We start from the raw sequence: 26,824 nt of genomic DNA, 5'->3' as shown, positions 1-26,824 counted from the left end.
TAAAGGATATTACGACATGCAGAGCCAGAGATCGAACCGCCAACCTGTGATTAAAGGATGACCCGCTCTACACCTTGAGCCACAGCCACCCAGTAGGTCTTTCTCCATTGGTCTAAAGTAAAATACACTACAACCACTATTAAGTTCACAGTATTTAACCACTATAACCACAATTTAGGGTAAACTGTTCAAACGGTGAGTACCAGACAGTATATAAATAAAAAAAATACATTTCTAGTGAAGCAATTACAAGTCAAAAATACTAATCATTATTCTTGGAGCGGTTTTAAAACATCTCATTTGTAAAGACATTCACGTTACAGCTTGCTTCATTATTATTTCATTGACAGAATACCTAATATATTCACTATTTCCTGTACAGCTAAGCAAACATGCAGTTGTGGAATCATCTAAAATAAAGCTTCTTTATTCAGAGAACAGACTTCCAAAGGACTTCCTCAAATTGTGGACGCTCTCAGTGTTCACCGTGTCTTCAGTGTGGAGAAAAGATGTGTCTCTCAGACCAAAGGCTCTGATCAGGGATTTGCTGAAAGACAAGAGAATGGTGACTTTGTGTGTGCAGAAGGAGTCAAGATATACACTCATACTACTTTTATGATGCTTAGAGTATAATGTTTTTTTGACGCTGTCATAGAGGAGTTTTTGATATCATGCTGCCCTCATGCATGTAATTTGGAAAGACAAAAAAAATAGAAACACCTCCTGCTTGAACAATTCAAATAGCTAGGGTCCTTATTTGATTTTGGACAGCTAAAGCGATTAATTCTTACTTCTGCTCAGTGGCCTACTCTTCCAGCAGAGACTGCTGTAGCTCAGGATGTTAGAGTGTCTTGGATCACAGACTGAGACAGCAGTGCTGCCGGGCTGACCCGTGGCTTTACATCCTTTGCAGGAGATTTGAGGGTCATGTTTGGAGCTGGCGTTTGTGAAAGAAATCCTTGGGGTTCCTCTGGCCCCCCTAGTTTCAGCACAAGAGATATTTATTATGATATTCTTATCTATGAAGACAGAATGATGGATGAAAGTTTAAAATATGGTGTTAGTATGTTGTTATGTAGTTTTGCATATTCTTATAGATTTATTGATCTGACGCAAATACAGGACACCACACCATAAAGGCACAAACAAAGCAGAGGGAAGACATTACCACAAAACAGATATCGCTTCATGCATTGGAAGCAATGCAGTGTGTGCAGTACAGTGTGTATGGCCTCCTCACCTCATTGCATATTTGATAAAACCTGTAATATTCTCGTGTTTCCTTAAGAAATACTCACAACATCACACACACACACACACCAAACATATATTGCAAAGGAAGCTTTATTGCCAGTGACAGAGGGGAAGTATCCAGAATGGAGTTTTTTCCACAATATATTGTACTCTGATCTTGATTTAAACAGTCCAACACCGGTTTTAAAAGTACATATACTTAGCATGTTACCACGTCCCTTAACGGTTACAGTCCTGCAGGTCTGAAAGATATACGTTTCACCTCAACACACAGTGGCCAAATAGACATTCAATCACGATCACTGAACCAAGGTGTAACCATGCAGCCGGGGTTCCTCTGCACGCTCCTCCCTTGGAGATCAATGCCATGGCATATTTCCTATTAAACAGAACAACACACCCATAAAGCCTCAGGCATGGCTTTTACAAGGATACGCTCACAGATACAATGGCACTTTATACAACTTGGAAAAAGAACTGCACACAGAGCTTGCTGAACATATTTGATAGTATAGTAACAAATAAAGTGTTGGAAAACGGTACAGATTTCTTTTTACAGTTGATTTGGTTGCGTTTTAGCTGTTTCACCATTTAGGGTATTAGATATATGAAATGGCCTCCACGAAAGCCACTGCACAACAACCGAGTGATTGTGACATTTATGTAAAAAAAGGTTTTAAAATTGTGGATGGCTATATAGCTTTTTGAATTAACTCGATGGAAGATCTGATCTCAAACTAAAAAACAAAGATCTATATTGCACTTTTCATCACAGGAAGAGTGTTGAATCTTTGAATGGTAGAAACACGTCCACACTCAACCTCAGAGCACTTGCATTGTTGTCATGGCAACACCACCATGATAGCCAATATCCAGTGTAAAGGGGGGCATTTATATGTAGCATTTACATGGCAGATTCATACATTATACACCTTCTCATTATCAGCCGTAACGTCATGCCGCCACAAAAGCGGACGCAAAAAGACAACAACAATTTGAATAGTTCACCGGTGTGTGATTTACAACCGGCTATTTGAAAACACAAGTACTGTCTTGGAACGCTGTTCTCTGGTGAGAATACACACTGCAGTAGTAACAGTCCCCTCGCTGGTATTTACATTGTGGGTTACTGGAGTGCAAAGACTGAAAGTAAATCATTTATTCTTTGGTTCAAAATTATATAAATATATTTAAGTTGTGTGTGCAGACGCCTGCACAACATCCTACATAATAAAATCTTTAATAGACTAATTTTTTATATTTATTATGTGTCCATCTATTGGTATCCTACACTTTAAATAATCTATTTTCTGGTGACAATATAGATGAAAATAATTACCTCTAAGAAAGGCCACATACTGTACGACTCTATTGTATGTGTATGCACACCACGTTAATGCATGTTTGGTAATGAATACATGTATCCTGCATGTGGAACTGGTATAATATGCATTACTTATGACACATTCACAATGCATGAATCACAGGGAACACAGCTGGGGTAAAACCAACGATGTTGATCAGACATTGATAACCGACTTGCACCTTCCTTTGTATCAATCATGCAAAAACAAAAATAAATATATGTATTAGTATTAGTATGAAAATAATCACCACTACAGCCATACACACTCACGTACTGTATACATATCGAGATATACACAAACTTCAAACTGCACGATAGTCCACAGTTTGAACAATATCTAAAGGTACACACCAAAATAGAGAACAGAAAAGGGGGGTAAGGGGGCAAATAAAAGACTCATAGCTGGGTCGAACACAGAGCAGCACTGAACTCAGTCTAGGCACAATCTGCTTTTTACATCATCAACAACAGCCCCAAAGAAAAAGCCACTGAAACATAGGTGACCTATACAAGCACACAAATCAACAGGTCAACAAGTAGACAGTACATTTTGACACTGCATAGAGTTAAAAACACAGTCCAGGCAAGCACCCAGCTGCACCGAGCTCACGTCACCAAGATCTGATTCTAGCTATGTTAGCATCCACACACACGTCTGCGCTTGTGGTCAGCTAAGGTACGTCGTTGTTATCTAGACTTTGACACTTCCCCCACTTTCTCCTGGGTGACTCAGTTGGCCTGGACTGGTTTTGGACCCACTGCAACGCCATTACAGTCGAGAATGTACTGCAGACAACCTTGAGGCGGGTGCCCGGCGCCGTTTTTAGTGGGTTCGCCAATGATCTCTCCCTTCTGGCCAGTTCCCTGAAAAAAGACAAAGAAATAACTTAGAAAATACACATACTCATCCTCATCTTCAACCGCTTATCTGGGGTCGGGTCGCAGGGGAAACAGTTCCAGCAGGGGACCCCAAACTTCCCTTTCCCAGGGCCACATTAACCAGCTCTGACTGGGGGATACCGAGCCGTTCCCAGGCCAGTGTGGAGATATAATCTCTCCACCTAGTCCTGGGTCTTCCCTGTGGCCTCCTCCCAGCTGGTCGTGCCTGGAACATCTCCCTAGGGAGGCACCCAGGGGGCATCCTTACCAGATGCCCGAACCACCTTAGCTGGCTCCTTTCAACGCAAAGGAGTGAGCTTCTCACCCCATCTCTAAGGGAGACGCCAGCCACCATCCTGAGAAAACATATTTCGGCCGCTTGTACCCGCGTTCTAGTTCTTTCGGTCATGACCCAGCCTTAATGACCATAGGTGAGAGTAGGAACGAAGATTGAGCGGTAGATCAAGAGCTTTGCCTTCCGGCTCAGCTCTCTTTTCGTCACAACGATGCAGTAAAGCGAATGCAATACCGCCCCCGCTGCTCAGATTCTCCGACCAATCTCACGTTCCATTGTCGCCTCACTCGCGAATAAGACCCCGAGGTACTTGAACTCCTTCACTTGGGGTAAGGACTCATTCCCTACCCGGAGTAGGTAATCCATCGGTTTTCTGCTGAGAACCATGGCCTCAGGTTTAGAGGTGCTGATCCTCATCCCAGTAGCTTCACACTCGGCTGCGAACTGTTCCAGTGAGTGCTGGAGGTGACAGACCGAAGATGCCAGCGAGGAATATCACGAACAGGATTGGTGACAAAGCGCAGCCCTGACAGAGGCCAACCCCCACCGGAAACGAGTCCGACTTACTGTCGAGAACCCGAACAAAGCTCTCGCTTTGGGCGTACATATATTGGATGGCCCTAAGAAGTGACCCCCTCACCCCATACTCCCGCAGCAGCTCCAACAGTATCTCCCGGGGGACCCGGTCATACGCCCTTCCAAGTCCACAAAACACATGTAGACTGGATAGGCATACTCCCAGGCCCCCTCCAGGATCCTTGGGAGAGTGACGAGCTGGTCCGTTGTTCCACGGCCAGGAAGGAATCCGCATTGTTCCTTTTTTCGATTCCAGGTTCGCCTTTTGGCCGAACCCTCCTTTCCAGCACCTTGGAGTAGACTTTACCAGGAAGGCTGAGTAGTGTGATACCCCTGTAATTGGCATACACTCTCTGGTCCCCCTTTCTGAACAAGGGAACCACCACCCTGGTCTGCCACTCCTTAGGCACTGTCTCCAACTTCCACGCAATTTCGAAGAGACTTGTCACTAAGTGACACTTAGAAAATAAATAATAAAAAAATGAATTGATAGTATATTAAATGGAAGTTGCAGATTGCAACCAATTGAGTACCCCACCGCTCACTCTTCCCTTTCCAAGACTGTGGTAAAGAGAACCACTGAGTGCAAAACTGTGGTGATGGCATTCGCCTTGCTCAGAGTCCATCCTTACCATAATAACACTACTTTAGGAGCAACGGAAGTCAGACGGCGGCTGGCGGTACCACGGTTTTGCACTCTGCGTCTCACATTACCACAGTTTCACAAGTGTGTTGGAGAACTACGGTGGCCTTCAGGTCACGTAAATACGTGAAAGACTCTCTCTAGTGCCAGAGTTTGGTTTGTCCGTTCTGGGCTACTGTAGAAACATGGTGGAGCAACATGGCGGATTCCCAGAAGAGGACCCGCTCCCTATGTAGATATGAAGGACTCATTCTCAGCTAACAAAAATACAATGATTCTTAGTTTCAGGTGGTTATACACTAATGAAAACATAGTTATTAATAGTTCTGCTAAATGCTACACGCTGTACCTTTAACAATGATACTAAACTAACACAGGCCTCATGTTTCTGATCTCAGTGCCTGTGTGTTACTATACCTGGGATGGCTGTATGGTGGTGGGTCTCTGGGGAGCGTTAGCTTCCTTCTCTACAACCCGGTTCATTTCTGCCAGCACCATGTCAGCGATGAGTTGCCTGTCCTCGGCCTGGTGCTCCCCCACCAGGGGCATGGCGGAGCCCACCACCTGTGTGCCACATGGAGGATGGTTATATAGCAGATGGAGAGAAAGAGGATGTCGACACATATGTCACATTCATTTTGGCTGATGTATAGAAATACTTGAACCGTAAGGAAAAGCTTTACCTCTGTGATGAAATCTCTGCCATCTTTCCCGTGAATGGCTTTGACTGCGCAAATATCCAGACCCCCGAAAATCTCCGAGCATGTGTCGACCCACAGCTTGTACCTACACAAAACAAAATCCACATATGACTCAAAACCAGTGGCAGTATGATGACGGTTTGATTATCACATGTATGTCTTTGTATTGTATTGTGTAGGATTCTTGTTTAACACTCACCTCTCAGTCATGGCCACCTGTTCGAGCATAGCTGAGCCAGTATTGGTCTTCCAGTTACCAGATATAGACGTTCTCCTGCAGCGTGTTATTAAGCACACACATTACAACACTTTTGTTTCTCATTCATGTAAATTTGAAGTGAGATAAGTGTACCTACATGTAAGCTTTGTAGTCGGTGCCGATCTTCTGGATTCTGATGTCGTACTTGGAGTCGATGAGAGGCTCTGTGGTGGTGTACGTCTGGGTAAGAGCCACGACGCTGGCTATGTCCTGGAACTTACTGTGATTGTCCACCTTCACCTGTACACAAAAACAGACACAGAGATGGAAAGAGAGATTTAAAGAGGCATCTGCAACTTAATTGACTCATATTTAATATGTCTCAAGTTACCAAACAAAAGCAAGATACATAGCAAAACAAATTGTTGCATTTCTTTCATACTGAGGGAAGAAACAAATCTCTATACCTTTCCGATACCGGAGTGGGCATGTCCAATCTTCACAACAACCGGGAATGATGGCATGCTTACCTAAAGTACAAGTACGAAAGTTATATTCCGCCTCATATGATGTCATCTTACATTTGCAAATCAGCAACCAATGTTTTGTTTAATGTCAAACATAAATTTTGAAATGATCTTTGTAGACAGCAGAAAGTGGGTTCTCACCATCTCCTTGTAGTTTGGGTAAAAGGTCTGCTCGATCAGAGGGAACTTGTCTGAACCCAGCTTCCTGTGGGTGTTGATAAGCTGGGCAAACTGGACAAAGAAAAAGGCAAATGAATCAGATATGATTTTTATAAATAATGTCACAGAGCAAAGTACATTTATCTAAAAAGCTCTTCCTGGCTGCTGAGTGCCTACCGCCCACGGCTTGTCACACAGGTTGTAGATGGACTCAAGCGAGTTGATGCATGGGACGCCTCCATACTGCAGACCGATGACCAGGTTGCGGAAATCTTCATTCTGGGTCATACTGAAGGCGTGTTGACGAATGAGGACAAAATCTGGCTTGAATGACCTGGAAAATAAAAGTTATTGCAGACATGTGACAACAGAAGAAATGCACAACATCCCTGTTGATTAAAACTATACTAGTTTATGACTTTGGGTGGATGTGTCTCACCTGATAACCTTGGTACCGTTTCTGAGAACTTGCATGTTAACGTTGCAGCTCCCGTTGGCATGAGCCACAACGTTGATCTCGTTGAATTCAGCCTGAGGAGAATGATGATTAGAGAAGCATATCAGGACAGAGGACTTTAACAACTCTTTACAGAAGTGCTTAAAATGGATCTAGCACTGGCTTGGAGAGAGGTACCTGCTCCACTTTGATGTCATATTCCCCATGAAGTTTCTTTCCCCGGAATAATTTGGCCCTGGTTAAAACAGAAACACAAACGATGTATTAACGTCATGTAATAACAGAATAAGGATTCCAAAAATAGAGATGTGTTTAAAAATAAATGACTTTACAACAACCTGGAATATGACTTTGTTGAGTATAAATACAGCACAGAGTAGGGTGACCAGGTGTCCCATTTTACGAGGGACTGCACAGCATTTTTATCCCTTGTCCCACGTCCCACATATTGAGACGATGTCCCACATTTTCATCGGCTCTAGTTTTCAAAAGTCAAACCACTGCAGGACAGACACTTTTGTAAGATCTGTTTTTTATCCAATGGCTGTGAAGAAAGCAGGGAAGGCTGTCATCATGGGACTGTGTTTGCTGTCAATGTTTATTTTTTAAGTTGGACATTACATCAAAATTGTAGACTACCTCTCAGCCTTGGTAACGTGTCCCACATTGTCCCACACAAACATACTCGTTGTCCCACATTTGGTTTGTTGGGATCTGGTCACCCTAGCACAGAGTAGACAAATGTTCCCTTTTCACGCTCTTCAAACTGCTGACAAACAGCCTCTCTAACACTTCTTCCCTTCAATCTGGCAGAAAGGACGGCGATAAAATATTACAACACTTTTCCAGGTGGCATCATTTTTAAAGGCAAGCCTAACACACAGCGGGGTTAATAAAGGACGCCGCAGAGAGGTAACATTCCTATTCAGACAATAGCTCCACTTTTCACGACTTGTGATTCAGCACTTTTTTAAAACAGAGAGAGTCTCTGGTTTTTCTGGCTCCGAATAAAAAAATGTCACCTTTAATTCTTTTCCCCCTTTGGATCACTGGTGAAGTGGAAATCTTTTGCAATGGGATTTAAGATACAGATGGATCAGTGTCTATACACTGACACCACACGGAGATGAAAGCTGCAGGAGCCACACAACGATTGTCGTGTTAACAGCGTGTTTGATTTCTTTGGCTTTTTTCCTGTACTGATGTGCCGGGGCTGGGAACTGACAACATAAGCTCTGCCAGTAGAAACTACTGTGGTGATCTACAGTAAATCAATACTAATGGTGGCCCAAAAAAGATCCCTTCCCTTCAATTTCTGGTTTCCTTCCCACAGCTCCACCTACAGCAGTGTAACAGTGGAGTAAACGGCAGAACATTGTGAAACCTTTATCCAAATAGGATTTGTACCATGTCCATGTTTCAGTATGGCTGTGTTGATATATTTAGACGACATACTGTGGAGTTCTCACTTCCTCTTACTTCGTATCCCCCTGCTGTCACGTACCCTGCACTCCCTGCCAATTTAGCGAGTGAATAATTCATTCCCATATCTAATTGGGGCACAGGGAACTATTTGGCTGTGGAGGTAAACAAGCATTAAAATATGAATCACCGCTCCTATATCTGGGAAAATGAAAAGCCTGCGCTGCGTTGTGATGAATGCTCTGAGCCAATACGAACTGTAGACGGAGACAGTGTTTCCAAAACACGACCCCGAGAAACAAACACAGGCATGAAAAAAAGCCTCTGACTTCATTTTGCCAATCTTTGTCAGCACGGGTAATAGTGTTATGTTTGATGCTGTATCACTGCGCAGAGCCCAGCTCAGCATACTGAGCATAGAAGCTACACGTTCAAAGAGGATGCATTAATATGCATTAGTATTTGACAGTAACCAGCTTCTCTTGTGTTGACTTTCATCCAAAAACAAAGGACATTATTGTTATATATTAGCAATATTTTATGCCATTCCCCTTCTAATGTACTGTCTTTAAAGCTGGAGTTATAGCCTCTGGGCGCTGTGCCTAACTGCTAAATGAGAAGATGTTTACTTGGATCATTCATTTGTAATAATCAATATGGGTAGTCCTGACTTGAATTAAAGATGAGATGAGAAACCAATTAAGACAAAAAAAACAATGTGTTCCTGTCTCATGATTTCTAGAGTAACTAAGACAATACAGACAATAAAAAAAAAAAGAAGTGACTTCATTAATGTTTGCAGGTTCTCAAATTGCCAAATCACATACATTGCCGTGAAATAATTTTTCATTCAGATGATACACCCGAGAGGCTTGGTTAGCGGGAGTCCGTGCTGAATTTTAATGTCTCATCATTTAGCCTGCTTAACATTCACTCTCACATGTGGGTAATGTTTGAAGAAGGTTAAGCCCACAGTACAAAGCATCCCTGTTCTGACTCCAGTTAAATATGCTGTATGTATTTTTGTAATTTTGAACATTGTGACTCAGTAAAAGGAACCTCTACTTTACACTGAGTGACATTATGGAGAGAATAAGGGAGCAGCACATGTAGGCCACTAGTCTGATAAAGTAAGACGGTGGAACATCTGCTCCTCCTGTCACAAGAGCAATTTATAGCCGAGCACTCCTGGCACAAAACAAACCTCTCTGGAAGACTGGTGGCTTCAACTAACGAGTAAAAACGCTGGCTGAATGACGGAGGGTTTCTGTCTCTATATGTGCTCTGACTCTGGAAATCACTATGATTATATCTACACTCTTTATCCTACAGTTCATTATTCTGCTTAACACAACCTGTTACACAACAAAGTCCTTATTCAGATACTCGTCCAAACTAATGACCTCTGTTTTCTTTATATAACTGATTCTAAAATTGCAGGACATTTCACATTTAGAGGCCTCTGAAATTTTACATTTTTACTATTTGTTCAAGCTCTCAGTAACAAACGTGTAATAATAAAAGCATCTCAGACACTAAAATAATCCTCATTTGTTGCTGGATAGGTGTTAATGTCAATGACACCTTTAGTCATTTTACAGACTGTAAGTAATGGTCAATGTTTTTTCTCTACAACACCTAGAATTCAATTATTCATTGTAATGTTCTTGATAAAATATGAAGGATTACACACAATTATATATTTTACAAACAATGTAATAATGGTATGGTAACAAATTATATAGACAGTAGTGTTGTAGTACTTGAGATCGGTCTTGGTCTGGAAGAGGACACTGGATTGTATTTCAAGACCGGTCAAGACCACAACTGCGGGGATATCACTAAATTGCCTGTGCTATTTGTTAACACCATTACTGTGATTATCATAGACAAAAATCTAAATTCCCACACATAAAATTAATTTCTGAAATGATTATTTTATCAAGACATTTGTCATGGTGCACATACACATACACACATATATAGTAGATATGGCAATAAAAGAGGTGAATGAAGAGGAATCTTCATTTGTTTTCTGTCTGTGTTTTTATGAGGATGTGGATCTTTCAGATTAATTTGAGGAATTTGCATGTTCCACATTTTATTGTTAGTGTGTCATGTAGTGTGGGACTCGCACTGGTCTGGTCTTGGTCTTGTCTTGGTCTCAGTTTAGGTGGTCTTGACTACTACACTAATAGACAGTATGGTAAATGTCAATGTGGGTGGTGCAATGATAATAAAAAATACATTATTTTTACACAAAATCCTTGCAACATATACTGTACATATTCACATATAACTATATATATATATATATATCATCTGAGATTTGACTCATTTTATCTGAAAAATAGATGTTGATGTCTGAGCGTCCTGCCAGATGTAATTAGTCTGGAGGACTCTTTCCTGATTTCATTCTGTGTCTTGGGGCCACCAGCACTCATCGCTCTGGCTTTCATTTGCGGCGGCGTACAAAAAAAAAAAGTCTTGAAACAGCCCATCGAACAATGAGATATAGCACATAAACAAGCCGTCAGACTCAAGGTGTGCCTACATTACAGAGAATATTAGGTACTCAGCAAAACCTGCATGAATATAAAGACACATTTCATCTTCTTGCAGCTCGCCAACAGCTATAATTTTTATGTTTTTCGTCCCGTCTCTGTGAGAGCTGAATACAAAGCATGTCGCGTTCCTTTTCTGAAGCTTTCTCCTCCGAAATATTCTCAATGTGATATTCGTTTCTTTACGTTACAGGTAATAGTCCAAAACAGTGGCACTACATCAACACCTATAAGCTACAGAACACTGGATGTGAATGAAGCAGACCTGCACTAACCTGAGTAATTGATTTGTACTGCGATGGTGACATACAACCACAGGGTGAAAGGTCACACAAAAGCAAAACAAACAAACCAACCCTGGTGAAAAATCATTTTCATCGCCCCACTCTGTGATACTGAGCAGCCATGAAAAATAGATGTAGCACTCAGACAGAGCAAGCCCTTTGAAAGAGTTATTTCGTCTGTTTCTCTCGAGTGGATGTGTACTACCAGATATATGAAGCGAGACACCGATACTAGTCTACAGAGCTCATGAACACAATGATCTAACGTTATATTGAATAAACTGCATAGGGCAACAGAAATAAAGTCAGAGCAGGAAACCACTTGACATATTTTTTTTTATCAAATACATATCAGATATTGTTAAATACCGACAGCGAGGACGATGTGAGTGTGAGACATTATCTCACTCCCGGCCCAACCTACTCAATATTCTTAATAGGAATGACCTTTGATGAATGACGTGGGTTTTAGTTTAATGTATTATATTGTGTTCCTCTGCCAAAACTGAGTCCTTAGTCCTCAGCAAGCAGCATTCCACTCGCAACAAATGTGGAACAAGTGAGCGCATGAGGCTGGCATCCGTCCCACTGACGGGGGACTGATCTTATTAATATTGATCAGCGGCTCTGTTATATAAATGGCTAGTCCTGTACACATAAACAGGATACATAGTGGATCCTGCAAGGCTACCTGAATTAGCCAAGCAGACCTACTAATATTTGTGTGATTTTGGTGTGTTTTAAGGGAAATGTCCTAAATTCAGCTGTATATGTATCTTAATCAATGTAAAATGAACGTCTCGCCACCGTGTCCATCAGATACACACGACATATTAACCTTGATGTGACACCCATGTATACAACATGACACCCTGCATAGATGGTCTAGTCTGGTCTGTTTCCTTGTTCTGTAAAAAATAGCTTTACTGTTTACTGTAGGTCATTTTCAGGAATTAATTCGTTAATTTCACGTAGTTCAAATCGGATTTAACCACAGAATATTGTGATTGTGACCAATGCTTAAAGAAGGGGGATGTAGATTTAATTCCATGCCTCGGGAAAGCCCAAAAAGTCAGCATACCATCCAGTGTGAAAGTAGTCTCTTTGCGCTGTACGTTAGAAAGGCATTATCAAATAGAAATAAATAGAAATAAATACCTAAAATTCTGACCTGACCCCCCCCCAGCCCAACCAGAGATGCAGCCAGGGAACATTGTAGTTTTGTTATTATTATCTTTTCATATTTACCTTTCTATCTTCCTTTGGTTAATACTGTCTCCCCCCTTTGCTCTGTTTGTTTGAGTCTAGTTATCCCGCTTGTCTTTGCCGTGTCATGTTTTATTTGTTTGTTTTGCTCACTTGTATTGCGATATGAAAAAAGAATACCAAAGTAAGGCATTATAGAGTTTCGGTTTCCTGCTTTTTATCTCTCGGTGGCAACTGATAATGTCTATAACTTCTATGCAATAGAAAGATGAATTGTGTAAATGTGTGGGATATCCAGCTGCACAGCTCTAGCACACACACACTGCTGTGGAAAATATGTCAGCTGTGTAAACAAGTGTTGATCATGTGGTGATAGAATTACCATATTCTTTACTTTTTTCGACAAGATATCAGTCTCAAAATAAGTTTCTTCTAAATCCGTGTGCATACTCGTTTAGAGCGCTTTAATTCCTCCCCACAGTTTGACTGACAGAGATGCTTGTTTTAAGCTACCTTTTGAGTAAGATCCCCCAGGACACTGACTGTCAGTGTAACAGCTTAAATGCCTTAATGTAAGCCCGCTCTTAACATTAATGACACAATGGTCCTTTCTCCCAGCGGGATGAGAGATATAGCCGTGTGGATGATGATATATTTTTTTTTCATACTTACCTATGTACTGCACACCACCTGCATGATCAACTAATGGAAGCCTATGCACCATGCGCCGTTAGTGTACGTTAGTGCAAGGCATGTCACGTGATCTCCTATCAGAGAGCAGGGGGAAACCCCATTGATGGAGGGAAAGCACTGCAGTATTTAGTCTACTTCCAGAGAAATGATATATATTTCCAATAATGCACAACCTGTGGAATATCTATTTCTAAGAATGGCAAAAATGTCACGTTACAGGGCAATATTATCAATAATTAGAGTTAATGGACCATTCTTTGGCAGCTGTCATAAACCCTACTTTGTATTTCTCCAATATGTGCAACAAAACCACCGAAAAATCTTACAAAACAGACAAGATAGAGGAAAATAAAAAGCATCTATCTTGGTGTAATGTCATTACTTCTGAGAATTAATGGACCCCATTTGCTTAAGTATTGGCTGCCTCTTTGTGTTTTCTGTAGCACTGGCATGCTGTACCATCAAACCACAGCAGCAGTGCCCATTCACAGCTGCAGGGTGCATGATATATGTTGTTTCAGTGCTTCTTTAACCCTTACCTAACTACTACATTCAAAGGGATCATGTGGAGAAAATCATCATTAAGGATGAGCAATCAAACAATACCGTAGCCCATAAAGATGACTTAGTAGAGCAACATATTGTCTTACCACTCCTGCTGTGGTTCGTCAATTACCAGGAGAATCTTGAACTTCTTAGACGTCGTGACTTGGGTCTGCTCCACTAGCCCTGCTGAGGCAGCTGTCTGCTTAACCACGTTGGTGATGGAGCTAAAGAAGCCCGCCCCGGTGGACTGAGACGTCGGGGGTTTCCTCTCCGGAGCAGGGGAAGTGGCTGGAGGTGTAGGGCCGGTTGTAGGAGACTTGGCAGGGGTGGTGGTGGCAAGTGGAGCAGGCTGAGCGTTGTCAGGCCTCTGGAGGTCTGTCATGTAGCCATTGGGCAGGTTGGAGATGAACGTGCTGTCCGAGAGACGCCGACGCAAGTAATTCATGGCTGCAGCTGGAGAAGAGGAGAAGAAGAAGAGTCAACGAGCACCAGGTGTGGAAAACGATTCTGCAGAGGAGTCCCTGTGTACTGCTGATAATGGCTGAGCTCTAAATGCAAACTCCCAGCGACTGTATTCCCACCCTGTTCAGCGGAGCATCCTTAAGAGCTCCCCCTCACTGGCAGTGACGCTACACTCTCCCTCAACCAATCCCCTTACCCTGTGCTTTCCTCCAGCATTGCAAATGATGCTCCGACTGTGCCTCTCCTCTTCCTCCTCTCTCCTCTCTCCTCTCTCCACTCTCACTGGCGTGTCTGCCTTCCCTACCCCTCCCCCATTTTCTACTGCCTCACAGGCGTCATGCTTTTCTGAACCACAGTATTTAATATAGAGGGGTTTCCAGTGTAAGTGCTAGAGGGTATACAGAGTACTACATCATGGTCGCCTTCCTCCGGCCCCCTCTGTTCCCTGTGTTTTCTTTGCCCTCTGTCCATGCAAAGCATTTCTGTGTGTGCATGATATGCAGCCATGAAATCTAAAATGGCTGTTTGGACTAGTGGGCAATGTTGAATGAGAGGAGAAGCGAAAGCAGCAGCCCCTTGAGACAGGCAGTAAACCCTCTCTCTTAATTGATTTATCAACCCATATATACTGATTTTACTTATTACAATTGCCAACAAGACATGCTTTACCTCCCTGTTTTTGATAGCCCAAAAGCTCAGCTTAAAAATATTTATTCTGTACTAAATTATCTGCTAATTATCATAAATGATGCTGAAAAGACATCTTTGCAAAAAGCATTTATGAACAATTCCATTTTGCAAAAAACAAAACATTTGTTTTTGCAAAATTCTGCTACATTCTGCCACTGGTATTCCTCCTTATAATGCATTAATAAGCTGCTCTAACATGTTTTAATTGGTATATACAATGAGAATATAGAAGGAGCTAAAGCTGTGTGATGAAACCATCACACCACCATGACTCCAATACATTTTGAAAATACTCCAGGAAACAGATCAATAAAATCAATAACTCGTCAATAACTCACTCACCAGCAGTCTGGTCAAGGCGCTGCACAGTTCACACAAATCTGAAACACACAAACATGGACTCAATCTACAGATTTATACATTTTAATACAAAGGCAATGACATTTTTATTTCTCAGCATGAATATTTTTCTACCAAACAACCATAAAGCTAAAAGTACTAGTTGACTGGTGTCATCACGTCATTGAAATCTGGTCCACAGGTTAACCACTCCCTCGGGCATCAGGAGATGTAAACTACACTGACAGGCACAGGCTCTCCAGGCTACTTGGATAATAGGTAATTAGATCAATTATGGTAAATATAGCATCAAGCTACTTGCACAAAAAGACTCAAACATATAGTACATACAGTAAGCTGTATTTTGTATGGACTGGTTGACACTTTAAATAAATGACCAATATTTAATTGTCTTCTAAATATATCCTTGAATTTGTTTTATCCTTTTAAATGTGGAGTAAATATTTAAATAAGTAAATATTTTGTCCAAATTGGCTTTGCATGACTTTACTGCTATTATTTGTAAACCTAATGTTGCACAAATATACAAAATTTGTTATTATTTGTTGTTTTCTAGTGAATTTTATGATTCTAGCAAATGCAACAGAAGAGGGAATTGGTAATAAAACATTAAATTCTCCTATAATAATAATAATAATAATAATACTATCTGTCGAAGCCGAGCTTCACATTAATAGTGGAGTTTTGTTGAAACCATGACAGCGACAAACTCTAATTACAGCTTGGTATGTTGGCACTATAATATTGTCATTCTGTTTCTCCATATTGTAATTTTACTGTCACTCTGCCTGATTACTCTTCATACACAACATCTGCTGCATAACTGTTTTATTTGTCCTGTTAGAGGATGTGGAGTTTGTCCTTAATTGAATCTAGGATTTAATGACAGAGGGTTTTAAAGCCCGTTGAGGCAAATTTGTGACTTTGTGATACATAAATAAAGGCTATGCATGGTGTGTGTTGTACTCTTTATAATGTACAGTATGAAGAGGATGAAGATGGGGTGCAAGCCTTCTTGACTGAATATCCTTGGAAACAGGACCTGGGTGTCTCATTTTCTTTTTGAATATTGGTAATGACAGACAGTGATGAGGACAGTCTAAAATTGTACTTTGTATATTGGCTTGAGAAAAGCTGCATCATGTGCTGAATCTTATGCATGGATACTAGGGTGACATCAGCTGGTAGTTGTGGTGTAGTGAACATCTAAATCAACCTCCACTTTGCTGAAATGATAAATCAGATGTTTAGGCTAAAGGAGAAGATCCAACAGTACAGCGATAGTGAATGGTCTCTGTGCTACAGTCAGGATGCTGATCCGCTCCTTGCATTGTGCTGTTATGTTGTGAAAATCATTGCAAAATATTGTATGTGCAGGACAGGTAATGGTACATACAAGTGGTTATGTCTTAATGTATGGCGACCACAGGGAGAGTTGCATATTGTCCTGCCTATCTAAGAGGGCCATGTATGGGAAAGAGACCGTTAAAGATGCAACATAATGAACGAACATCACAGATGATCAATGAATACATTTGTGTTATTTACAGGTGCTCAGAGAAAGGTTTATATTTATGTAATTTACAAATAAGATAAGATAAGATAAGATAAGATGAACCTTTATTAATCCCAGGGGGGGAATTCAGGTGTCAAAGCAGCAAAGCGCAGATACAGACATAGAGGTGTACAAAAAGATTATAAAACAATAAATAGAAATACAGAATATACATAGTGAATGAAAATAGTGAATGGACATAGCGTGTACCGTCCGTCAATAAAAAAAATTTAGTGTACAATAAATATATGTAATATGTGCAGTCTATAAAATGGTATATGTATTGTAGAAGTAAGTTTAAAGTTTAAAGTGCACCAGTGGTTAGGAGAGGTGGTTGCAAGTAGATGCAGGTAGATGCAGATAGTCCAGATAGTTGACTCCAACTCCTTATCAACTAAATTCAATTCAATTCAATTCAATTCAATTCAATTCAATTCAATTTATTTTTGTATAGCGTCAAATCACAACAGAAGTTATCTCAAGACGCTTTATATATAGAGCAGGTCTATGACCGTACACCATAGTTTAGAGACCCAACAGTATCCACTGGCTGTGGCCAGGAAACAAAGCATGTTTTGTTTTTGTTTTTTTACTTTACTTATATTTAAACTATATATATATATATATATATATATATATATATACTTTTTATATATATATAAAAACTATATATACTTTACTTATATTTAAACTATATATATATATAAAGCACATATATTTTACGTATATTTAAACTACAGTATATATATATAAAGTATATATACTTTACTTATATTTAAACTATATATATACATATAAAGTATATATATTTTACTTATATTTAAACTATATATATATATATATATATATTTATATAAAGTATATATACTTTACTTATATTTAAACTATATATATGTATAGTTTAAATATAAGTAAAGTAAAAAAACAAAAAACAAAACGTGCTTTGTCTAGTTGATAAGGAGTGGGAGTCAAACTTTTGTTATAGTATAATTAAATAACTTACAGTTTTGTGTTAGCTGAAGTGAACTCCTGCAGAGCTGTGTAGCAGCCAGGTTTATACTGTGTATTGATAGACAGACCTCCATATAGATATAGTGGTTAATAGCCAATCAAAGTATTTCCAGCCTAGAGAATAAAAACACCTTGTAGCTGGATGTCCTCACCCCGTTCTCCTGGTCTCCACTAGGGCCTCGCTCCTCTTTGTGTCTGCAGTGCTGCGGTGTTAAAGTGCGTGAGGGCGAGCTGGTCTCTGGACGAGCCGAGGTCGCCTGCTGCTGATGTTGATGTTGTGGCTGTAACGAGCTAACTCTGCCGATGAAGTGAGTAACTTTAACTTTCAAGGTTTAAACTACTTTGAAACTTGTAGTTTGCTGGACATAAATCCACTGAGTAAAGTAAGTTATCACTGAGTATTTAAAGTGTAACTTTAACGTTAAGTTAAACGGTTATTCATGTTTCTGCTGGTTGCCCCGGAGACCTTTAAGCTAACTGAACTAGCATTCAAAGTTTAGCCTAACTGCTAACTAGCTGCTAATGCTAACTTTAGTAGCTAGTGTGTTAGCTCCTGCAACTACGAGAACAGTTAGCTAACTAACTAACTAATGTTAACTATCACCACCAGTCCTTATTAGTCTGTTACCTCTTTATCTCACACGTGGCAGTAAGAAGTAGGTGTTTAAAGCGACTTTAGTTAGCAGAGTGTTTAGCTTAGCTGCTAGCCACCAAACCGCTAACGTCACCTGAACACTAGTCTCCATTACATTGCTTCAAGTGTAAAGCAAGTTTAATATCTGATTTCCTCTCCTTTAGGATATACCTTTGCATCTTGCTAACCTCGATGTTAGCAGCTAGCCTGTTGGTGTAAATGCTCTTCACTAGCATGGACCTGTTGAACTCTCAGTTCATGGACAAGATGAACAATAACATCGGGAGACTGCACTACGAAGGTTAGTTTCGCATTCATTCAGTGTTGTAATGTGTGTTTATTTAACTTATTTGTGGAGCTACACGTTGCTTAGGTTTCCCTAATTACCAACATACATGTAAATGTCTGTGTTTTGGTTTGAGACTGACGTTTGCTTTGACCAACACTGTGGCTGGAGTCAAGCACACAACTTTGTTATGTACAAGGTTTAACTCAACTGGGGATAAAGTGGATACTGGTGTGTGTGAATAACTATATACCGGAAATACTACCATACATGACACATTATCTGTCCTTTTCCTCAAACACTCCAATTAAGCATGTTAGAAACTGCACCCAGACCTATACCCACAAGTATTTGTATATGATTTGGGGTTACACTTATAAAAGCAACTTACAACCATTATGCATACTACAGAAGAGAGCAATCAGGATAGTAAATGATGTGGGATATAGGGAACACACTGTTTTTAAAGTCACATGCATTGAAATTCATGGATTTGGTCAAATTTAAAACCGCAATAATTATGTTCAAAGCAAGAAATAATTCACTTCTGGGCAATATTAAAAAAATGTTTTGTGACAGGAAGGGGGGATATAATTCAAGAGGAAAATTAAATTTTAAAAAGCATTGTGTTCGTACAACAAAGAAGAGTATGTGTATTTCAGTCTGTGGTGTGGATTTGTGGAATGGGTTAGGTGATGGGTTGAAGCGGAGCACAAATATAAATCACTTTAAAAAGCTGTACAAAAAAGAAATTTTTGGGAGGTATATGGATGAGGAAGAGTTGTGATAAGAGTTGCGTTATGGGTTGGTTTATATCTACTTTTTTAACTCCGGAGGGATATGTGGGTTGTAAATAAACTTGGGATGCTGTTCATATATTTAATTTGGGATGTAAATACATCTGGGATAGTTTATATATTATCATTCTATGACATATGAGTTATTAGAGAAGTGAGAAAGAGGTAGGGAAATATAAGTTTTATTTCTACCTACTCCTTTTCGGACACTATTACTCTAGTTTTGTTTGTTATTTTGTATCTGTATTTATTTATTTTTATGTTTTGAAATAAAGTCTTTCGTTCATTCATTTATATAGTCCAGAACAATAACAGCAAACACTGCAAATGTTGCTTTATTTGATGCAGATGTGTCAGACTTTGAGCCTATGGGGAGGTCATATTCCACACAAATACAGTTTTGCAAGGGAAATGTATTGACAATAACGGTGTATGTAGTTGTTTTTGTACACAGAATTTAATCATTTTTAGAAGGTGGTTTTACTCCAGAAGTAAATGACTCCCTTGTTCATTGCTCAATTGACTTGACTTTTTAAAGCTGCCTTCAGAAATCAATTCCATCTCTGAAGACAAAACAAAGTCCTCGCCTTTCCATATTTGGGATGTCAGCGGGGTAATCTGGATCACAGTTTAGTTGCTTTTCCCCCCCAATCATTTTTATGTTGACAAAACAAAATGTGCATAAATAAACAGTTTTCTGCTTTATTCTCTCCAGGCCAACCATTGGTTTACTGAAACCGTAAATGTGGTTAATCAGTGATTGCTTGAATGTATGCCCTGGCCAAGTTACATTAACAGTTTAGGGGAGCGTTTTTTTTTTTTAAATGGTCATGATGCAATAAATGTAGACATATTAAACTGTAGTAGTTTATGTTCAATGTGGAGTTATGTACTTGTTGCTAGAATCTAAATATAATTAGATTATTTGTTCTGCCGATTACTTTCCCACAGATGAGTCCAGGACACCCTCCCTGCCCAATGCTATGTCCAACATAACCGGGCCTCCTCCACACTGCCCAAGCAAACGGAAGTATGGCGAAGAACAAATGGACGACCGAATCAACTGTGATGAGGACCACATGACCAAAATGAGCAGATTGTTTGCCACTCAGCTGTAAGTTCCCTTCAGAAATTAAAGCATAAATTGTTATTGAGGAAAAAATCCTCTACAAATTTTATTTATTGAACAAGTCAAAGAACAGTGAAACCAGTCAGCCTGAAATGGCACAGTGTGAGATTATGAAACAAAGGTTTGAACATAACCTTACAGCATTAACTCAGGTGGAATGCAAATACTACCTTCAGGCTGTAAAGTGTCATGATTTTAAGAGACAACTTTGTTAGATTACCAGCACAACAAAGTCTTCAGGAGGAAAATCATGCTTATCATCTTTAAGTAATTCTGAGAAATGCTTACAACGACAAATGGGCTGCACACTAAAAAAGACAAACAAGAGCGTAAGCCCAGTCTACACTGTGTTGTCATCTTTTCCTAGACATGAGATGCGACAGCTGGTGTATGAATTGTCTATGAATAGGTGAAACTGTTGGTGGTATATGTTTAATTTGTACTCTCTTTGTTTAGGGCCTCTGCTGGAGACAATCATAATGAGCACTGGAGCCTCGGTCACACTCCTGTGGAGCACATTACATCCACCTCCAACGGTCTCCATGGAAACCACCTGTATGCTTCCATTTCTAGCTATGCTGTAGACCAGCCTCTGGCTCTGACCAAAAGCAGCCACGACATTGGAGTCGGGACCAGAGAGAGGTCTGTCATTAGTGGGACTGTCGAGCGGCAGCAGGTACGTCAACTTCTAACACTTCAGTGACAAGAATGAAAGCACTAAACTTTCACTTTGGGTAGGGGGCAAAAACAAGACAACTTTACCACAAATTTTTTTTCTCTGCTGTGATGATTGCCAAACAGCTGATCTGCTCTGAGCCCATCTCTTTCTGTCGCTCAAACACACTACAAATGTAATATGTAAGCATGTGGTTGGACCCCCTACTTCCTGTAGTGCTGTCAAAAATATCGAAGTATGAATACATATCGATACTGAATATTTGAAACGGTTTCAATGCTCCTTTTCTGCGGTATTGATACACGGGTACCAGCTGCGCTTTCTGCTCTCTCCTCTCTTCGACAGTGAGTTGAGACACACACTGATATTTATCTTTTGATAAAAATCAAAAACTTTATGCCCTCAATTTTGTGTACATTTTTCACTGTGGTATTGAGAAATGGTATTGAATATCAATTCTCTGATCCAACATTTTTGGTGGAGATGGCCTCATTTGACTCAAAAAACATTTATCTGCACCTTTTTATTCCTGTTTAAAATAATTTACACACAATGTGTTAAAAAATGACCAATGTGTGTTGGACCTGACAAAAAAGGTAACGCTTGAAATGTTAATTGTGGCGCCAAAAGGCGCGGTGAAATTTTTTTGGGTGCACATACATTTTTGAGCTGGTGCACCTGACTGAATGTCTGCTTGCCACCCCAAATTTGTGACCGCGTGGGCTGTAGCGTGATAATTCACCTTGTTGATGCTTCTCATCTCTTATATTTCGCATCCTTGGTCCTACTTTTGTTAAGCTGTCACATACATTTTCTCTTTTTTGATGAACCACCATTCTAGATGTTGTTGAGATATGTGCAGTGCATGATGTAAATTGTTTTTTGAAACACTGACCTTGTTTGAAAGTTGCATTTTATTACAAGCAACAATACAGAAAATATGAGTGTAACAGGAATTACACTGACTGCAAAGATAACATGTTTTCCTTTTTTTAAATGAAATAACCAGCTCAGATTCAATGCCACAATTAACCACAGATGACACGGGTAGTGCTTACATGTTCACATCTTAAATTTTCATTGAAGTGTTATTTACTTCCTAAAAATAAACAGAAAACAATTTAGTGCAATCGAAAATACTGTAGAGGACTTACGCAAAAAAGAATATTAAAATCATTAATTGTGCAGATGCTGAAAGAAGTTCTCCACTCAAAACTGCGTCTCCCTGAGGCTTTCTTGCCATGTTTGACTTTCACCATACAGATTAATGTCGATGGCTGTCTTCACATACAAGGCTTTTCTGTATTTACCTTAAAGTAATAATTTCGAAGATTTTCATTTAAATTAATGTCTGTTAAGTCACTATCTATCGCTGAATGAGGTAACACAATGGAGATTGAGCCTATGGCCCACTGATAAAGTATTGCAATATTTAGAAATTTGCTATATTACGAACTGCTGATGCAAACCAAACATTTCCTACTTCTGCTGTTTCACATTAAAAGCATGTAAGTGGCGAAACCAGAGTTGACTTCTATTATGAAGCAGTCACAGTTAATGAAACGTGTTTGTCAGTGAGCTTGACCGTTGTCGTTCATCAAAAAACGGTCTACAAAACAAGACGACGGTCATTTTCGTCATTTTTTTTTTGACGGGATCAGTTTTAAATATTGCAAGGAGTAATGGAACAAGAAGTAGCAGCAACAGTGAGCTGTTAGATGAAGAGCTGCAGGCGACACATCTACAACTTCTCAGTGAGGTAACCAACTACTTTCACTTTAGCTGTCCGCAGACTCTCAACAATAGTTTGTTTTGCTGCCCCCCAGTATTCTGGGACCACATTTGCTGTTACCACTAGTAAACAGGGTGTCACCAAATCAGCCAGGACCAAAATCTTAAGGATTGCCTCTTTAAATCTGTTATAGACATTCATCTCTGTGTTTATATATTCAGAGATTGTAGAATTCGCATTTTAGTGAAACAGTAGATTCGTCTTTATTAAACATTTCTGGACAAATATTAGACAAAATATTAAGCAGTGTTGAAGTGTAGAGTATTTTTTTTATGTTACCAAACCCTACATAGTACTGTGCCTGTGTTAGCTGATTGTATGTATTTTTTCCACCTATAGAATCGTCCCTCTGTGATTACCTGTGCCCCTGCGAGCAACCGCAATTGTAACCTCTCGCACTGCCACATGAATGGCTGTTCACCCAGCCCACCTACTGATCCGATGAAGACCAACGGTAAGCGACGGTCATTTCAATACGCAACGTGTAATCTAATGCTTATATATATATATATATATATTAGTGTGATATTTTTATACATTACGTGCTTGGTACTAACCAGGTTTTTGGTCTCCTTCCTCCCCATCATAATGTTGTTTTAGCTAACACAGAATGTGATCCTGTGATTGAGGAGCACTTCCGTCGCAGCCTTGGATCAAACTACCAAGAAGCGGAGCCTGTGTCCAACTCAGTGTCCATCACAGGTTCAGTGGACGACCACTTTGCCAAGGCGCTGGGAGATGCCTGGCTCCAAATCAAGGCTAAAGACGGGGGTCATCAAACCCCAGACGCAGACCCATGAGGCAGAGGGGAGTAAACATTAGAACCACTTCTCTTAGTGTTTTGCACATGAGAGTGGAGATTGCTCGCTGTCATTTCTTGCCAAGCATCAACTCCCCCTAACCAAGAACAATGTAAGACATATGGTGCTCACATAGGCTGTTCCCTTGTGGACCTCAAGGTCAACCTTTTATTAGAACACTCGGCTCAGATTCGTACTCTAAAAAATTGGCGACGTCTCTTTTATTGGAGAAAAGAAAAGGAAGTATTGCGTAGTTGGGTGAACATTGTTAGTTGTGGAAACTGTACAATCAGAGATTTCTTTTTTTGATTTTGCATTGATAATGAGATTCACAAAGTGTTTAGGGGCTCATCTTCTGTTTTACCTGCCTTGATAGCCAAAGAATTCCCTGCCTTTCCCATCAACATATAAGCCATAGATCTGGTCTTTATTGTTTTTCCACTCTAAAATCACAACACTTTTTTAAAATCTATATTACTTGAAAAAGTCAGCCAGGTCTCATTTTACGTTTCTGACCGTTTAGGTAGCAGGGTTACCTGTTTCAGTTGGAACTAATGTGTTCAAGATACGTCTTGTGTTTTGAATATGTGATAATGCAATTAAGGCTCTGGTTCCCCCCCGTTCTGCTTTCTGAACACACTAGACTAATTTGTCTTCTTTATGATCCTGAACTGGACTTATCCACTGTTAACTGAATTATTTTAGTTTCCTGTCTATATGCTCACTGTGGCTGATTCCTTAGTAAACTAATATCAATCATAGTAGATGTGTCTAACTAGAAAGCATGTTTCAAATAGCTGGTTTCTATTACAAACCTTATTCTATACTATATATTTACTCAGAATTTATTTTTTATCTGTAACATTTTAGAAATACTCACTGCTGGTACAGTTGTACTCAATATATTTTTTGTATCTGGTTTTCATTACTATATGTAGGTGTATATCTTAGCACCCATCTACAAATCACAGCCTCTGGCAAGGTTGTCTGAATGCAGTTTAAAAGGCTATATTGCTTATTATTCTGTGGACCTGGATGCTACAGCTTTCTACACGACTGAAAACAGCTAAATCTGACCTTCGGTAGCAGTCTATTAGCAGTGGCTTTATTTATTCTGAACACGTCGATAGTTTCATGTGGACTTTCGGCAAAACATGGCGACAACACAATTCTAATGTTGATTTTGTTTCTTTCTAATGAGAACAACAGAGGATGTCTCCACTGCTTCAGTGACAAAGCATTTGATTTCCTTTTAAAACTAAGATTTGAATGCACATGCAATATGGGTGTTCTTAATTCACGAGTAGGCATCAACATCCCACCATGACTGCCTGACACTTATCAGTCACTTGTCCTTTTTTAATCAAGACAATGTCATGGTGTGAGCTGCCAAAATCTTCCTTTTATCACGGAGAAAAGGTGCAAGTGGGTTACAAATGTTTTTTGAATTAATTTCTCACCCTTCTGAAATCCTCTACTTATGGTAGCCTAACCTTATTTGTCAACACTGATTAAGATATGGTATTGTAAATTCAGATTTGTTTTGTATGTCAATTAACTGTCTATGACGACATCCATTTGTACTAATATTCTACAGTTTTTAAATTGTTACACACACTATCCTGTCTTTATATTTTACTCATAAGACTATCATTGCGCCGCGCGGAATGATCATAGATATTTTGTTTCTATTGAGAGTAGTGTACTCATATGTAGCATGGATGCTCATTATCTTCTAACCATGCCTTTGAAAAAAAATCTTTCTAAGAGTTGGTTATTTTCCCACAAGTGTCAGATGATGAATAAGTGCAGGAACACAACAGTCTTTCGATCAAAGACTTTCTCGGTGCAGCGTCAAAGACTTCTGTACTAACCGTTTGTTTAGCTTTTTTGTGTGTACTCTAGTGGATTTTAGGGATTATCATGGAATCTGCTTGTTTGACACAAGTAGGTTTTTCAGTAATATGTTTGGGGTATTAGTCCATTGTTATTTAATTGCTATATTTAGACTACCTGTATCTCAAAAACAGAAAGGTCCTGCTTCAGGTGTCATCCACATAGAAGAAAAGTAACATTTGTTCACTTTTGTCCTTATTTCTCTGGAAGAAAATGCCACTGTTTTGTACTTAATTTCTTCCAAATAAACATACAAATGCCTACCTTTGCATTGTTCCTGTTGCATATTTTATTACCAAATAAAATGTGACACATTCTATATTGTGTTATTTGCACGTTTGAGCAAAAATGTTTTAAAAAAAGAAACATTTTGTTATTGCAAGCTACAAAGTGCCTGATGAGCAATTTCAACAGTTCATTCAAAACATTTTTTTTAAAAATCCACCTATAAAAATAAAGGCTTGTGGCCTGCATTTTAGTCAAAGCTTAGCTACTAGGTCATGGTTGGTAGCCAGTAGGTGAAAATAGTAATGGCAGGGGCAACATTCATTCTAATCCAAGTGGCTTTGCAGACAGTGTCCCAAAATAACTGATGGGAGGATAGCTAGATAGATGGCAGTGTTACTGCATTGTTTTCTTTTGCTCATCTCTCAAATCGTATAATAGCGCTGCTATATTGGTCAATTGTAAAACTCAAGACCTCTTTGTTGCAACTTCAATGTTGCAGATACTTGAGTCAATGAGGTGGTTACACTGATTAGAGCACTCCTTTTTTGAACCAAGCAATCAGGAGTCATTCTCTATTTTCATTAGACAGGCGTCGCCACAGTGTGATTTATCAACATATTAACCAGACATCTTTGGCTCAGAGGGACCAGCATTGGACAAATGTCCCTTAGATGGTCATACAGTATGTGGAACAGCGCCTGATGTTTGCGTATGTTCCTGGAGCAGCCCAGTTGTGT

General features: G+C 39.7%; 2 protein-coding genes across 6 annotated transcripts; one reads left to right on the top strand and one right to left on the bottom strand.

The window, feature by feature from the left end:
* syn2a (synapsin IIa) lies at nt 1-18,115 on the bottom strand. 5 transcript variants are annotated; one of them, XM_074643836.1, is made up of 14 exons: nt 17,981-18,115; nt 15,266-15,303; nt 13,876-14,224; nt 7,234-7,291; nt 7,039-7,130; nt 6,777-6,933; nt 6,582-6,671; nt 6,381-6,443; nt 6,071-6,213; nt 5,914-5,988; nt 5,697-5,799; nt 5,431-5,577; nt 3,418-3,484; nt 819-979 (listed from the first exon to the last, which is right to left on the bottom strand). In XM_074643836.1, exons 3-14 carry the CDS (start codon nt 14,214-14,216, stop codon nt 834-836), a joined length of 1,482 nt encoding a protein of 493 aa, XP_074499937.1. In that variant the 5' UTR covers nt 14,217-14,224; nt 15,266-15,303; nt 17,981-18,115; the 3' UTR covers nt 819-833. The 5 variants fall into 5 exon arrangements, with proteins under 5 accessions (XP_074499941.1, XP_074499937.1, XP_074499936.1 ...); XM_074643835.1 differs by lacking the exons at nt 15,266-15,303; nt 17,981-18,115 and adding an exon at nt 14,430-14,588; XM_074643839.1 differs by lacking the exon at nt 819-979 and having other exon boundaries at nt 1,327-3,484.
* vgll4a (vestigial-like family member 4a) lies at nt 18,025-26,176 on the top strand. The gene is made up of 6 exons (XM_074643841.1): nt 18,025-18,157; nt 18,648-18,784; nt 20,518-20,680; nt 21,152-21,371; nt 23,503-23,617; nt 23,764-26,176. Exons 2-6 carry the CDS (start codon nt 18,703-18,705, stop codon nt 23,961-23,963), a joined length of 780 nt encoding a protein of 259 aa, XP_074499942.1. The 5' UTR covers nt 18,025-18,157; nt 18,648-18,702; the 3' UTR covers nt 23,964-26,176.
* Nucleotides 26,177-26,824: the final 648 nt, after the last annotated feature.

Source organism: Sebastes fasciatus, chromosome 8, assembly GCF_043250625.1.
Source record: "Sebastes fasciatus isolate fSebFas1 chromosome 8, fSebFas1.pri, whole genome shotgun sequence".
NCBI lineage: Eukaryota > Metazoa > Chordata > Actinopteri > Perciformes > Sebastidae > Sebastes > Sebastes fasciatus.
This window is presented reverse-complemented; position numbering and strand designations above follow the sequence as displayed.